The 16,304-nt window shown below is 44.7% G+C and overlaps 1 protein-coding gene across 3 annotated transcripts in view; it reads right to left on the bottom strand.

Moving 5' to 3' along the window:
• The window catches only part of MOCS3 (molybdenum cofactor synthesis 3), a 125,920-nt gene that overhangs the window by 46,880 nt on the left and 62,736 nt on the right, over positions 1-16,304 (bottom strand). For all 3 annotated transcript variants that reach the window (XM_029594098.1, XM_029594097.1, XM_029594099.1), the window contains 2 exons: positions 15,776-15,917; positions 10,785-10,877 (listed from right to left, as the gene is read on the bottom strand). In XM_029594098.1, coding sequence (XP_029449958.1) covers positions 10,785-10,877; positions 15,776-15,917 — 235 coding nt within the window. The remainder of the gene's footprint in view (positions 1-10,784; positions 10,878-15,775; positions 15,918-16,304) is intronic.

The following is a 16,304-nucleotide window of genomic DNA, read 5'->3' as shown; positions in this document are numbered from 1 at the left end:
AAATGGCATAATGAAATGTTTTGTAAATGTAACTTTAAAATCACATAATAAGCGTTGTCAGCAAGAAACCAGGTCCTGTCTCAAGTCTAAAGGAAAATTAGTTTCTTACTTGATAATTTTCGTTCCTGTAGTACCACGGATCAGTCCAGACTCCTAGATTTGCCCCCCCCCCCCCCCAGAAGATGAAGACAGAGCAGTTACTATAACAACGCTCTGCCTATAAATAGAATGGTGCCACCTACAGTCTGGAAGTATTAATGTCAAAGCAGAATATCTCATCAAAACCTCTTGAACTATGTACAATAACCCTTTAACAAGAAAAAGAAATAATCGGTCCACTTAACCCGCCTGGAAATCGGTTGAACCACTTGAGGACAGTCAATCGCAATTTCTTCAGACCTAAAAATTAATTACATAATAACCGAGCGGACTCTCCCTTACTTCCATGCCTCTGACGGGCGGGACTCTGGACTGATCCGTGGTACTACAGGAACGAAAATTATCAGGTAAGAAACTAATTTTCCTTTCCCTGTAGTACCCAGATCAATCCAGACTCCTGGGATGGGATCCGGAGAGGTCCGCTCTAAGCACACCTTCTCCAAAACCACCGGAACCTGGTGCTTGGACATCCAGTCTGTAATGCCTCGCAAACATATGCAAGGATTTCCAGGTAGCCACCTTGCAAATCTCCTGTGGAGAAACCATCTGGCACTCCACCCAAGACACCGCATGTGAACGAGTAGAGTAAGCCCTTAGACCAACAGGAAGAGATCTACCACGAAGCAGTTAGGCCAAGCTAAAAGCCTCCTTCAGCCAGCGAGCTATGGTAGTCTTGGAGGCCATATGACCACGCTTGGAGCCACTCCACAGCACAAAAAGATGGTCCGTCACCCGAAACTCATTTGTAACCTCCAGATAACGGAGCAATGATGTGCGAACGTCCAGCTTCCGCAAGTCTGTAGATAAGGTGATCCGAACAATCTAACTCCACGAAAGCTGGCAGCTCCACCAATTGGTTGACATGAAAAGAAGAAACCACTTTCGGCAGAAAAGAAGTCACTGTCTGTAATGAAATCCCCGACTCCGAAATTCCAGGAAAGAGCCTGGAATTCCGACACTCTACGAGCCGATGTGATGGCCACCAGAAAGATTACCTTCAAGGTAAGATCTTTCAGAGTCGACTGTTTCAAAAGCTCAGAGGGTGCCGAGCATAGAGCTGTAAGGACTAAATTCAGACTCCAAGACGGACAAGGATGCTTCAGCGGAGAACGCAAGGGCTTTGCTCTCCGGATGTGCCGCTAACGCTATGCCTTGTACAGAGCCATGCAAACAACCAAGAGCCGCCATCTGAACTCTGAGGGAACTGCACAACAAGACCTTGAACAGACTTGCTTGAAGAAAACACAGAATATCTGACACCGAGGCCTGGCTAGGAGCTACCTCTCAGTCCAGACACCAAGATTCAAAAAATTCCTCCATACTCTAACATACGCTAGGTTGGTGGATGTCTTACGCGATCGCAGGAGCGTAGCCACTACGGCTGGACAATAGCCTTTGCGATTTAACCGTTGCCTTTCAAAAGCCATGCTGCTAGACAAGCGATCGACTGCTTCCAATCAAACGGGCCCTTGATGCAGTAGGTCTGGAAGATCTGGAAACCGCAGCGGTCATGTCACCGCTAGATTGAGAAGGTCTGCAAACCATGGACGCTTCGGCTACTCTGGGGCTACCAGGATGACCTCTGCTGGATGAATCTCTATTCGCCTGAGCACTTTGCCGATCAAGGGCCAAGGCGGGAAGACGTACAGCAGAGTGCGGAGACCCCAAAACAAACTTTTTTTTTTTTGAGTTGGACGTCCACATTTTCTATCCCGTAGTACTGGAGGGGCTGTTGCTCCCATAACCGGGATAGTTGCCTTTTTTTTTTTTCCTTTTGACAGCGGACACCGCCGCGGACACCTCGGGGACTCGAAGAAGGTTCATAGTCTCCAGTAGAGGATATAGCTCATTCATAGCATTAATAACCTTTCATCCCAAATCAAGGATGATCTCCTCTCTGAACAGCAAGTCTGTGATGGCCACAAAAATGAATAGGAAAAAAGGAGTAGTAGGACCCCTCAGGCCCAACAATACCTGATCTATGGCCCCCAGGCCGGGCACCTCTGGTGGCCCGTCAATGCCGAACTCATCTAGAATAGCAGGGATCAGCAGACCCAATACCTCTTTTCGAAACAGGCGGACCAGCTTTGGAACATACCCGTCCACAATCTGGGAACTCCGACCTGGATCCTGCTGCGGATCAGCGCTCACATCTACTCCCAGTGGGGGCTCGGACTGTATGTCCCGGTCCTGTGAGTCAGAGATTTGTTCTGAAGAATCCGAATCCGGAAGGGACACCTCTGATCTGATCCGGCGCTTAACCTTCATGGAGCCAGCGCTATCCTGAGCCTTAGCCCGCTTCGCGGAGCCAGCCTTGGACTCAGTAAAGGAGAATTCCCTCCAGCCTGCTGTTTTCCAGACTTTTGTCCTTAAAGGTCCTGGACATTAACAAATTAAACTCTGAGGCAAAGGATGAAGAAGAGGAGGAAGCAGAAGCCCCATCAGGGCTCTCCCTCCTTTGCAGGCGAGAGATGCGCTAATGTCTTGCCGACCCCGGGGGTCCTCTACTGTGTAGAAAAAGGGCAGTAGGAAAATATCTTCCCCCAGGGTGTCTCTTGCGGCAGCTCTAAAAGAGCTCAAAATGGAGCCAGTTCCCGCACTCAGCGGGAACAGAACGAGAGAGGAAGGCAGCAATGCCCCAGCCCCTGTCGGAACTTTGCAAGAGCCCTGCTGAACATTCTGCTGACCAGCGGAGGATCCCTCTCCCCCTGGGGAGGCATGGCAAGTAGAGGCCAACCCCCGGGGAGGCATGACAAGTAGAGGCTGACCCTGCGACATGATCACGCCAAGCCGCATGTGTGGCCCGCCAAGCTTTTCGGCATTGGGCAGGCAAGCAAAGTCAGTCAGAGCGCCACCCAAAAACGGCGGCAAAAGACACAGTCTTGACAACAACAGGAAAAAACAAACAGCGTTTGCCGAAAAGCCCCGACTTTTCATTTTTTTTCTCTCAAAACAAAACTTGCCTATCAGCCGTCCAGAGATCCTGCTCCAACTGGGGGAGTGAGCCGGGCTCCCCGGTATCACCCCAGAGCTGAGATCCTGCTCCAACTGGGGGAGTGAGCCGGGCTCCCCGGTATCATCCCAGAGCTGTTAGGAGGTTGTAATAGGGTCCTCGACCCTGGGTTGCAGCTGCCTCACATACCAGAGGGTATGGACCCCTCAGGACCTCACCTCCCCGGCCCCCCGGGAGGCTAAAGAACTCTGCATCGGATCTCTGGTGCTCTTACCTTTATCTTTTTTTTTTTTTTTTGTAAAAAACAAAGATAAAATTGCAAAGGACAAAGTCCCTAAGACTAACTAACTTCTTATTCCTCTCTTTTTTGTTTTTTTTGAAACCCCGGTAACCGATGAACCTTGTTCTCCCCTAGAGATTGGATCATATCCTCCAGGTCCTTGCCAAAAAGCAACTTTCCTTTAAAGGGAAGGGATCCCAGCTGTGCCTTGAAAGATACATCCGCCGACCAGTTTCTTAACCACAGAAGTCTACGGGCTGAGACCGCCGATACCATGGATCTCGCCGACGTCCGCAGCAGATCGTGAAAGGCATCAGCGCAGTATGCCATCGACGCCTCCAAACGGCCAGCCTGGGCATCTTCCTCATCCAAGATGCCAGCGTTTGCTTGTAACTGCTGAACCCAGCGGAGGCCCGCCCGTAATGCAAAGTTGCTGCAGATAGCAGCCCTAACTCCCAGTGCTGAACCTCAAATATCCTCTTAAGCTGCAACTCCAACTTCCTGTCCTGCAGGTCTTTGAGTGCTACCACCCCAGTAACCGGGATCGTGGTCTTCTTGGTGATTGCGGACACTGCCGCGTCCACCTTGGGCACTTGTAGCAGGTCCAAAGCATCCTCCAGCAGAGGATAGAGCTTATCCATGGCCTTACTCACCTTCAAGCCAAGATCCGGGGTATCCCATTCCCGGAACAGTAAGTCTGTAGCCGAGAAATGAAAAGGAAATGCGGTTGCAGGGCCCCTCAGACCCAACAAGACAGAATCCATAGCCCCCAGTTTAGATTCTTCTGGTGGACCATCAATGTCCAGCTCAGCTAGAATAGAAGGAATAAGAGGCCCCAACTCCGCTTTCCTAAAGAGGCGGACCACCTTAGGGTCATCTCCATCTGCAACATGCGAACCTCTCGCTGAGCCTTGTTGCTATAAATCCGGGTCCACATCCACACCCTGCGGGGGTTTGGACTGAATGTCTGGGTCCACTGGGTCTGTATCCTGCCTAGAAGTATCAGTATCCATCTGAGGCAGCCCAGTACGGAGAGGATGCTTAGGTTTGTATGGTGCCGAACCACCCTTAGACCCAGACCGCTTTTTAGCATGAAGTTTGGACCCCAGCGAGGCTAATTTTCCTCCAGCTTGTAGCTTTCCAGACTTCCTTACCTTAAAATGCTTATGGAGTAACAATACAAACTCTGAAGAAAAGGAGGAAGGGGAGGAGGAGTTAGTTGCCCCCTCAGGGCCATCCTCCGTCGCAGGAGAATTAGCTGGAAAGGTTCTCTTTCTCCTGGAAACCTTGGCTAAGGAGAAAGAGGAGGCAGTAAAAACCTCTCCCCCATAGCAGCCTGAGGAGCAGATCTAAATGTCTGCAAAAATGGCCACCGTTCCCGTGCTGAGTGGGAATGGATCAGCCCCAGTCTGACTAGAAACAGCTGATCGTGAAGGAACTCGGGCAGACTTAGTTTTAGTGATTTTCTGCACTTTCACGGCACCGGAGGCTCCCTCCCCCCCCCCCCACCAGTAGACCCGCTGAGCAGAGGCAGTCCCGGGATAGACATGCGCGAGCCGAGCCACATGCACGACACGAAGGAGACCGCGGCATAGGGAGAGAAGAGAAACTAGACAGAAAAAAACAAGAATAGCAAATTCTGACACCCCGCACCAAAAACGCACCGAAACAGGAAGGAGAGAGAGAGAGTGGGTGTCGAAAGCTGACAGGAAAGTTAAAGATTTCTTTTTTTTTTTTTTAAACTTGCCTGGCAGTGGTCCAAGGTGCTGATCCTGCAGGATGGAGTGAACCGGGCTCCCCAGTGTCACACCCAGAGTGCCAGAAGGATATAATAGGGTGTCGACCCTGTCTTGCAGCTGCCTCAAAACCAGCAGGGGATGGTCCTCTCAGAACCTGACGACCCCCTGGGAGGCGAGACCACACTGTTCCTTCAGAAACTTTTTTTTTTTAATTAACACTGAACAAGCTAGAAGAAAAACTTTAAACCAACTCTGACTAAAAACTAACTTAAACTTCACCACACAGATAAGACTGTAGGTTTTGCACCTGATCCAGAGTAATACTGCCGGACTGTAGGTGGCTCTATTTTATTTATAGGTGGAGCATTGCTATGGTAACTGCTCTATCTCCATCTGCTGGGGGGGGGGGGGGGGGAACCCAGGAGTCTGGACTGATCCGAGTAAGTACAGGGAACATTTCTTTGTAAATGGGGATCTTTGACACTATACAATCGCTGCAGGTAATATATGAGCTGAAAATATGCAGTTTTTAATTCTAGCAATAGGATGGCTTGAACATAAGAACATAAGAAATTGCCATGCTGGGTCAGACCAAGGGTCCATCAAGCCCAGCATCCTGTTTCCAACAGAGGCCAAAACCAGGACACAAGAACCTGGCAATTATCCAAACTCTAAGAAGATCCCATGCTACTGATGCAATTAATAGCAGTGGCTATTCCCTAATTAAAATTGATTAATAGCCATTAATGGACTTCTCCTCCAAGAACTTATCCAAACCTTTTTTGAACCCAGCTACACTAACTGCACTAACCACATCCTCTGGCAACAAATTCCAGAGCTTTATTGTGCGTTGAGTGAAAAAGAATTTTCTCCAATTAGTCTTAAATGTGCTACTTGCTAACTTCATGGAATGCCCCCTAGTCCTTCTATTATTCGAAAATGAAAATAACCGAGTCCCATCTACTCGTTCAAGACCTCTCATGATCTTAAAGACTTCTATCATATCCCCCCTCAGCCGTCTCTTCTCCAAGCTGAACAGCCCTAACCTCTTCAGCCTTTCCTCATAGGGAAGCTGTTTCATCCCCTTTATCATTTTGGTTGCCCTTCTCTGTACCTTCTCCATCGCAACTATATCTTTTTTGAGATGCGGCAACCAGAATTGTACACAGTATTCAAGGTGTGGTCTCACCATGGAGCGATATAGAGGCATTATGACATTTTCCGTTCTATTAACCATTTCCTTCTTAATAATTCCTAACATTCTATTTGCTTTTTTTGACTGCTGCAGCACACTGAGCCGACGATTTTAAAGTATTATCCACTATGATGCCTAGATCTTTTCCTGGTTGGTAGCTCCTAATATGGAACCTAACATCGTGTAACTACAGCATGGGTTATTTTTCCCTATATGCAACACCTTGCACTTGTCCACATTAAATTTCATCTGCCATTTGGATGCCCAATCTGCTTGTGATTTAACTACTCTGAATAATTTTGTATCATCCGCAAATTTGATAACCTCACTCGTCGTATTCCTTTCCAGATCATTTATATATATAGTGAAGAGCACCTGTCCAAGTACAGATCCCTGAGGCACTCCACTGTTTACCCTTTTCCACTGAGAAAATTGACCATTTAATCCTACTCTCTGTTTCCTGTCTTTTAACCACCTTGTAATCCACGAAAGGACATCGCCTCCTATCCCATGACTTTTTAGTTTTCGTAGAAGCCTCTCATGAGGGACTTTGTCAAACGCCTTCTGAAAATCCAAATACACTACATCTACCGGTTCACCTTTATCCACATGTTTATTAACCCCTTCAAAAAAATGAAGCAGGTTTGTTAGGCAAGACTTCCCTTGGGTAAATCCATGTTGACTATGTTCCATTAAATCAAGTCTTTCTATATGCTCTACGATTTTGATCTTGAGAATAGTTTCCACTATTTTTCCCGGCCCTGAAGACAGGCTCACTGGTCTATAGTTACCCGGATCGCCCCTGGAGCCTTTTTTAAATATTGGGGTTACAATGGCTACCCTCCAGTCTTCAGGTACAATGGATGATTTTAATGATAGGTTACAAATTTTAACTAATAGATCAGAAATTTCATTTTTTAGTTCCTTCAGAACCCTAGGATGCATACCATCCAGTCCAGGTGATTTGCTACTCTTTAGTTTGTCAATCTGGCCTACTACATCTTCCAGGTTCACAGTGATTTCGTTCAGTTCGTCTGACTCATCACCCCTGAAAACCATCTCCGGAACTGGTATCTCCCCAACATCCTCTTTAGTAAACACGGAGGCAAAGAATTCATTTAGTCTTTCTGCAATGGCCTTATCTTCCCTAAGAGCCCCTTTAACCCCTCTGTCATCTAATGGTCCAACCGACTCCCTCACAGGTTTCTTGCTTTGGATAAATTTTAAAAAGTTTTTATTATGAGTTTTTGCCTCTATGGCCAATTTTATTTCAAATTCTCTCTTCGCCTGTCTTATCTAAGAAGACACTTAGCTTGTCAATGCTTAGGTTTTATCTTATTTTCTTCAGATGGATCCTTCTTCCAATTTTTGAAGGATTTGTTTTGGCTAAAATAGCCTCTTTCACCTCACCTTTTAACCATGACGGTAATCGTTTTGCCTTCCTTCCACCTTTCTTAATGCGTGGAATACATATGGACTGCGCCTCTAGGATTGTATTTTTAAACAATGTCCATGCCTGTTGAACACTTTTAACCTTTGCATATGTACACAGAGCCCAGAGCATAACAAAATGTCACAGAAATGATGTGAAGCACAGGAGATTTCTAGGAGTTCTTCTTAAATGGGCCACGAGGTGTATTTTCAAATCAGAAGTTCAATTTATATAACATCTTATAATAAAATCTGAAATGTATGGAGAGAATAAGAGTCCCTGCAAGAGGACCTTGGTGGTTCAAAAGTGGCCTTCCCTTCCCGCTTTTGGCCAGCAAGGAGATCAAGCAGTTCTCCTGGGGAGGATGTGCTGAGAAAATATAAAAACAACTGTAATCCCAAAATCCATAACTGATTTTCTTGTTCCTCCACAAAGTGTTTCCTCTTTTTTCTTACTGGTTATTCCTCTCTCTATGCAGCCCAGCATTCTTCTGGCTTTAGGTATCGCCTTGTCACATTGTTTCACCATCTTCACATCATCAAACAGTATCACACCAAGGTCCCTCTCCCAGTCTATGTGCATTAGTCTTTCACCCCCTATCACATACAGCTCTTTTAGATTGCTGAACCCCAGATGCATGACTCTGCACTTCTTGGCATTGAACTCCAGCTGCCAAATCTTCAACCACTCTTCAAGCTTTCTTAAATCACTTTTCATTCTCTCTACTCCTTCAGACATGTTCACTCTGTTGCAGATCTTATTATCTGCAAAAAGACAAACTTTACCTTCTATTCCTTCCACCATGTAGCTCTCAAAGATAATGAACAGAACCGTCCCAAAACCAATCCCTGTGGTACTCCACTTAACACTGTTCTTTCTTCAGAGTCGGTTCCATTTACCATTACATGCTGTCTCCTTGCAGTCAACCAGTTTGCAATCCACGCCACTAACTTGGCACCCACTCCCAAGCTTCTCATTTTGTTCACGAGACTCCTATGTGGGACTGTATCAAAAGCTTTACTAAAATCCAAGTAAATCACATCAAGCAATCTTCCCTAATCCAATTCTCTAGTCACCCAATAAAAAAAAAAATCAATCAGATTTGTCTGACAGGACCTTCCCCTAGTGAATGCATGCTGCCTTGGGTTGAGCAACCTACCGGATTGTATATAGTTCACTATCCTTTCCCTCAGCAGAGTCTCCATTAATTTTCCCACCACCGAGGTGAGGCTAACTTGCTTGTAGTTTCCAGCCTCCTCTCTGCTCCCACTCTAGTGAAGCAGGACCACCACAGTTCTTCTCCAATATTGCGGCACCACTCAGGTTTCTAGGGATTTATTGAAAAGTTTCTTCAGCGGACCCACCAGCACATCTCTGAGCTCCCTCAGTATCCTGGGATGTACCTCATCCGGTCCCAAGGCCTTGTCCACTTTCAGTTTTCCTAGCTCTTCCCATACATTCTTTTCTGTAAACGGCGTTTCATCTAGTCCATCCCCATCCACAGTCTTGTCAACTAGTGATGGTGCTTCTCCAGGGTCTTTAGTGAGCACTGAACTGACATATTTATTTAATATTTCAGCCATTTCTTTGTCTCTCTCCACACATTGATCTTTGTCACCTTTCAATTTTACTATACCACTTTGGACCTTTCTCTGATATATCTGAAAAATGTTTTGTCACCTTGCTTTACCTCTTTGGCAATCCTTTCTCTGCCTGACTTTTTGCTTTCTTGATTTCTTTCTTCATCTCTCTCAGTTTCACCAGAAATTCTTTCCTGTGTTCCACTTTTTGGGATCCTTTAAATTTCCTGAATGCTTGACTTTTTGCCTTTATTTTATCAGCCACCTCCTTTGAGAACCAGATCGGTTTCTTATTTCTCTTACTTTTGTTTACTTTTCTAATATATAGATTTGTTGCCTTTGTAATTGCTCCTTTTAGTTTGGCCCACTGATGTTATATATCAAACGAGAGCTCCAAAGTGTTAAATAAGTTAGTTACATTGTATATCAAACGAGAGTTCCAATTCTTTAAATAAGTTTCTCTGTTACTATGTAAAAATAATATGACATCGTTGTCACGTTATTCCAAGAGTAAATCTGTAAATCGATGTGATATGCCAAATCGAATGTCGGTATATAAAAACAAACAAATAAATAAATGTTCCACCTCTCTCATTTTCTTCCAGTCTTCTAGATCTACCTCCAGGTACATCCCCATTTTGACAAAATCTATATTTCTTAAATTCAAAACTTGGGTCTTCATGCGACTTCTCTGTATCCTATTTGCAATATCAAACCATATCGTTTGATGTTCACTGATGCTCCGGTGGGACCCTCACGAACATTAGAGACATGATCTCACCATTTAGTGTCTGAGCCAGATGTCTACATTAATTCTGTCAAAAGTTGGGTCTCTTTATTATAAGCCCAACTCGCCAAAAGAATATAAACCGTGGCGAGTTCAAAGTTGACATTTTAGACCAATTCAGATACAGCCACAGTGAAATCTAAACAATTTTTTTTAAAAGGCCTCCATAGCAAATCCTGTGAGTGCCTATTATTGCTATCATATCAACTTCCTCTCTGAAATGTTCCACGCAATCTATTTATGATTTTAAAAACAAATACTGATGAAAATTTAACCATCACTTTACTTATACATTCAAGTAACATTAGGCTTAGCCCATTTTGCCTTGGGAAGGCAGTGCAGAGGTTGCAGTAATAATGTGATGGATATAAGATGCTGCAGAATGCTCATACAGGATGTGATACGTGAAACCAGTCAACATTTGAAAAAGCAATTGAGCTGATTCTCTAGAAACGGAAGGGAATCCAGGGCTACAGGAATAAGAATCAGCGACTACTTAGAAACAATAGGTTGCCCCTGATAAAAGTGAAGGCAGCTGAATTTGATCAACTTATGCCTTCATCCAAACAAAGGGCTAAAGCAATTGAGCAGCATTCATGTGCTTTTATTTGCCTAGGATGGAGACATTTTTTGGTTAAGAAAACAAAAGTCCAGCTTACCAATGCCAGCAGCAGCCAGGTATTGTGCCAGAGGACATCCCAGGCCTCCACAGCCCACAATCAGAACTGATGATTTTGACAGATTTAGCTGACCTAAAATTGCAAAAGTACTCTGTTAATGTCAGCGTGCAGAAAATAGATAAGAAATATAAGACCATGGTCATTTGAAGTTTAAAGAAAAAAAAAACAACTTTTACTTAGCCTCCCTTACAATATCTCCTTTTCCAATTAACAGGATACAGTTAATCAAAAAAGCTACTCTGACTGCAATTTTTCAGCTAATGGGTATTTTCTGAACCCTCTTTTCTTTGTTGGCCTCTCCCCTCACTATTTCTTTTTCTAAATGTCTTCGCAATGTAGTTCTATCTCCCTCCTGTCCATAGTTCCCAACATGGCACTATTCTTGTAGGGCCACTGGTAGTGGTCAGTGAAATAATGGCATCACATACACAGCATGAGAGCTGCAATTATTTTGTCAACATTTATTGACATTCTTAGCATGCAATACTAAAAAGAAGCAAAACGAAATGAAAGTATGCACATGTATCCTCCACAATACACTGTGAAACATATGTTACAGACATTTTAGTTCTCTGATGTATGAATCAAGATGATATAGGGTCCCCTTTCAAGTTCCAGCTGAGAACCGAGAGTAGAAGGGTGTCTCCCCTGACTTCTGTTCAGCCTAGTGAAGACCCATACCACCGTGGGCTAGATGGAAGCCTCCCATGGACCAGATATAGCCCACAGAACATAATTTGACCACCTCCACTATAATACCTATGGCATAAAGCAGAGTTGCTTACCTGTAAGAGGTGTTCTCCCAGGGCAGCAGGATGTTAGTCCTCACAGATGGGTGACATCATTAGATGGAGCCCTGCATGGAATACTTTAGTGAAAGTTTCTAGAAACTTTGACTGGCACACTGAGCATGCCCAACATGCCACTAACCCCGCAGCTACACGGGGTCCCCCTTCAGTCTCGTATCAAAGCAGAAAAAGACGAGCGAAAAAATAAAATAATAAAACGCAGATGAACCCAACTCTGCGGAGTGACGGATGGGTCTTGTTGAGGACTAACAATCTGCTGACCTGGGAGAACGCCTGTTACAGGTAAGCAATTCTGCTTTCTCCCAGGACAAGCAGGATGGTAGTCCTCACAGATGGGAGAATAACAAGTTGCAGGCTGCCCCCGGAACATATAGGGCCAACAGACATCCAATAACATGCAGCAGGCACAACAACAGGGGGCTGTTGGCAACAACGGGCAGACTGAACCACATACTAGGCCCTAGGTAGGGAGAGTTGGTTTCTCACACTGGGATAGGTTTCAGAGGACAGACTGACCAAAGACGCTGTCCTGTCAACCATCCTTGTCCAGACAGTAACGGGCTGCGAAGGTGTGGAGGGAACTTCACGTCGCAGCTTTCGGCAATAGGGACCGCCCGGAAGTGGGCAACTGACGCTGCCATGACCCTCACTGAGTGCACTTTCACTCGGCCTCTGAGTGGAAGGCCTGCTTGCTCATAACAGAAGCGATACAATCCGCCAGCCAGCTGGACAGGGTCTGCTTGCCCACTGCAACCCCAAGTCTATTTTTGTCAAAGGAGATGACGAGTTGGGTGGACTGCCTGTGGGATGCGGTGCGCTCCAGATAAAAGACGAGAGCACGCTTGCAGTCCAAGGTGTGCAGAGCCCGCTCACCTGGTGAGAGTGTGGCCTCAGGAATAAGTCCATCGTGATGGACTTCCATCAGTCCATCACGATGGACTGATGGAAGTCAGTCACCACCTTAGGCAGGAACTTAGGGGGAGGACACAACACCACCCTGTCATGGAAGAAACTCGTATAAGGTGGATAGGTCACTAAGGTCTGCAGCTCACTGACTCTGCAAGTGGAAGTAACTGCCACTAGGAGGATGACCTTCCAAGTAAGCTGCTTCAACTCGCAGGAGCACAGGGACTAAAATGGAGGCCACATGAGCCACTCTAGCACTATGTTGAGATCCCAGGCCTCAACAGGAGGACATAGTGAAAGCTTCAGTTGAAGTAAGCCTCTCATGAACTGCCCCACAAAGGGCTGCACCGAGATCGGAGTGTCGCCCACTCTGCAGTAGTAGGCGCTGATGGCACTCAGATGTACCCAGATTGAGGTGTCTGTGATTTTTGTTTGTATTAACAAAGTGCTTTTCAGTTGATGGGGATAATTTGGAATTCTTTAGCTCATGCGATTCTTTATTTATAGGCACATGGATTACTTTTGCTTTTATTTGAACCTCTCTGTTGGGATGCCCTAACTCTCCTGTTTCATTAGACGTACAGTGAAATGCTAAGAGAAATTAGGGAAGCTAACCAAATTGGTAGTGCGGTAATAATGGGAGATTTCAATTACCCCAATATTGACTGGGTAAATGTATCATCGGGACATTGGAACATATACATAAATCCTCCGGTTAGTCTCTCCCTGTTACATTATTTGTTTACTGTACAAACCCTGTTTCTATATTATTCTGCCTATGTGTTATTTGCAAAGCCTGTTGCTGCATTATTGTTACATGTAAACCAAGGTGATGTTCTGAACGTGCCGCGGTATATAAAAACACATAAATAAATAATAAATAAAAATGCTAGAGAGATAAAGTTCCTGGATGGAATAAATGACAGCTTTATGGAGCAATTGGTTCAGGAACCGACAAGAGAGGGAGAAATTTTAGATCTAATTCTCAGTGGAGCACAGAATTCTCAGTGGAGCACAGTGGAGAGAGGTAACGGTGGTGGGGCCGCTTGGCAATGGTGATCATAATATGATCAAATTTGAATTAATGACTGGAAGGGGGATAGTAAGCAAATCCACGGCTCTCGTGCTAAACTTTCAAAAGGGAAACTTTGATAAAATGAGAAAAATTGTTAGAAAAAAACTGAAAGGAGCAGCTACAAAGAAAAAAACTGAAAGGAGCAGCTACAAAGGTAAGAAGTGTGCAAGAGGCATGGTCATTGTTAAAATGAACTGACATTGTTAAAATGTTACCGACCCTCAAATGGCACCTATGTAACTTAAGATACGTTAGCTTCTTTTTATGTGCCTTAATGTAAACCGTTGTGACGGCTCCCACCAAACGACGGTATAGAAAAATGTTAAAATAAATAAATAAGTAAATCCTAGAAGCACAGTCCAGATGTATTCCACACATTAAAAAAGATGCAAAGAAGGCAAAACGATTACTAGCATGGTTAAAAGGGGAGGTGAAAGAAGCTATTTTAGCCAAAAGATCTTCATTCAAAAATTGGAAGAAGAATCCAACAGAAGAAAATAGGATAATGCATAAGTGTTGGCAAGTTAAATGTAAGACATTGATAAGACAGGCTAAGAGAGAATTTGAAAAGAAGTTGGCCGTAGAGGCAAAAACTCACAGTGAAATCTTTTTTAAATATATCCTAAGCAGAAAGCCTGTGAGGGAATCAGTTGGACCATTAGATGATCGAGGGGTTAAAGGGGCACTTAGAGAAGATAAGGCCATCGCTGAAAGATTAAATGATTTCTTTGCTTCGGTGTTTACTGAAGAGGATGTTGGGGAGGTACCCGTACTGGAGAAGGTTTCATGGGTAATGATTCAGATGGACTGAACCAAATCACGGTGAAACTAGAAGATGTGGTAGGCCTGATTGACAAACTGAAGAGTAGTAAATCAAATGGACCAGATGGTATACACCCCAGAGACCTGAAGGAACTAAAAAATTAAATTTCAGACCTATTAGTAAAGATTAAGATTGCGACGCCCCCGGAGGGTCTCCACGTGGGAGGACCCTTGAGCTGAATTGAGGTCTAGCCTGGAAGGGGCTGCTCAACCCAATGGGACAGACGCCATCGGGCGATCTGTGCGGCTATCCAAGCCTCGGAGACTGGAGACTTAAGAAAGTTTTCTACCTTACCTTGTCTCGGCGCTTCCCGGTCTTGCATCTGCTGCCTCTCAGCCGCTCCCTCCTGGGGGCTAAGGCCACACTGGGAACCGGCTGACGGACCGAGGCTTACCTCTGAGGGATCATGGGAATCACCTCAGGAATTCTCGACTGGTGGAGGGACCCATAGGTATCACCGCAGGAGAGCGGGGCTCATCTTGTAGAGGTAAGATTTTGGAATTTTCTTTCTTCTTTGGGTTTGGATTTTCTAACGCTGTGCAAGCGTGTGTAGAGTCCCAAACTGCTATGGAGACAGAGAAATACTGAAGAGCAGAGCTTCCTGCAGGGGTATATGTAGTGCTGACGTCAAATTGAAATCTGACTCTGTCTCCAACTGCTATCAGGAGCACACTATACCCATTGGTCCTGAGTCCATCTGCTACACGCTAGGAAAGGAGATGCTGCTCCTTTTTTCTCAGAAAAGATTCTATTTCTTTCCTTAGACCAATCACTCACAGCCTGAACCAAGCCACATGGGGTTTCTCTCCCAGGGTTGATCCTAGGGCATACTAATATTTCAGTGAGCCAAAGAGCTACAGTACATGAGAGGAAAATCTAAATTTGGTACCTGCAATTGACCAGCCTGGAGTTGCTGCTGCTGCGGCCAGCCTGAGCACAAGAGGTGCTGTGGTAGCTCAGGTCTGGAGAGGACGGGATGGAAAGAGTAAAAGAAAAACTAGCAGGAGTGAAAGAGGGAGAAATGCTGGAGAAGGAAAGATAGAAAACAAAACAAAACACCCAAGCCAAAAAAAAAAAAAGGAAATGAAAAATACACAAAAGAAAAAACAAAACAAAAAGAATTCCCCAACTCGACAACTTAAACAAAAAAAAGAGCAATAGATAAAATGGACTTTTTATTGCTTTGGCTGGCACCCAAGTTTTCTAAATTTTGCCATATTTTAGCCGCCAATTTATGATCAAGCGGGATGCAAATGTCTAAATAAATAAACAGATAAATAAATAAATACATTTACACCGACATTTATTATCTCTTGCAAAAGTACAACAAATAGAAGTGCACTTTTGTTATATCTACCTTTGACACCCAGCTCTGGAAGAACAAGCTGCCTGCTGTACCTTAGTATGGCTCTGTTAGTGAGGAAAGGTTTTATCTCCAATAATGGCAACTCCATCACTAGATTATGTAACACTGGCAGTGTAGAATCACAGGGTCCATCCTAGTGAAAACATGAAAGAGAGACCCAGATGAGATCTGTTTTCCTTAAAGGAAACTGAAACTTCAAAGTCAGTAGCATTTCAAAAAAACAATCAAATACATTGCTAGCATGCAAGAGGCAAAGACCAACCACAAATTAGAAAGCAGCAAGGAGAGTTGTGGCAATGAACAATTAAGAAACTCTTAAAGCCAGAATTCATTGAACAGGTTTATTAAAACAATCAGTCATTCAAGGACTCGCAAAACAAAAAGTAGACAAACACACACAACAGGGCCAAATTGGCAAAATGCCTGCATCAAAGGAATCATTAAGGGGAATTATTAAGAGTTCTTTTAACATGTCCACTTTTGTCATTCCTTAATCAGCTGCCACCACTGTCCTAAGCTT

The sequence above is a fragment of the Rhinatrema bivittatum genome, chromosome 3, assembly GCF_901001135.1.
Source record: "Rhinatrema bivittatum chromosome 3, aRhiBiv1.1, whole genome shotgun sequence".
Taxonomy (NCBI): domain Eukaryota; kingdom Metazoa; phylum Chordata; class Amphibia; order Gymnophiona; family Rhinatrematidae; genus Rhinatrema; species Rhinatrema bivittatum.
The sequence above is the reverse complement of the archived record's forward strand: the minus strand, read 5'-3'. Positions and strand labels throughout refer to the sequence as shown.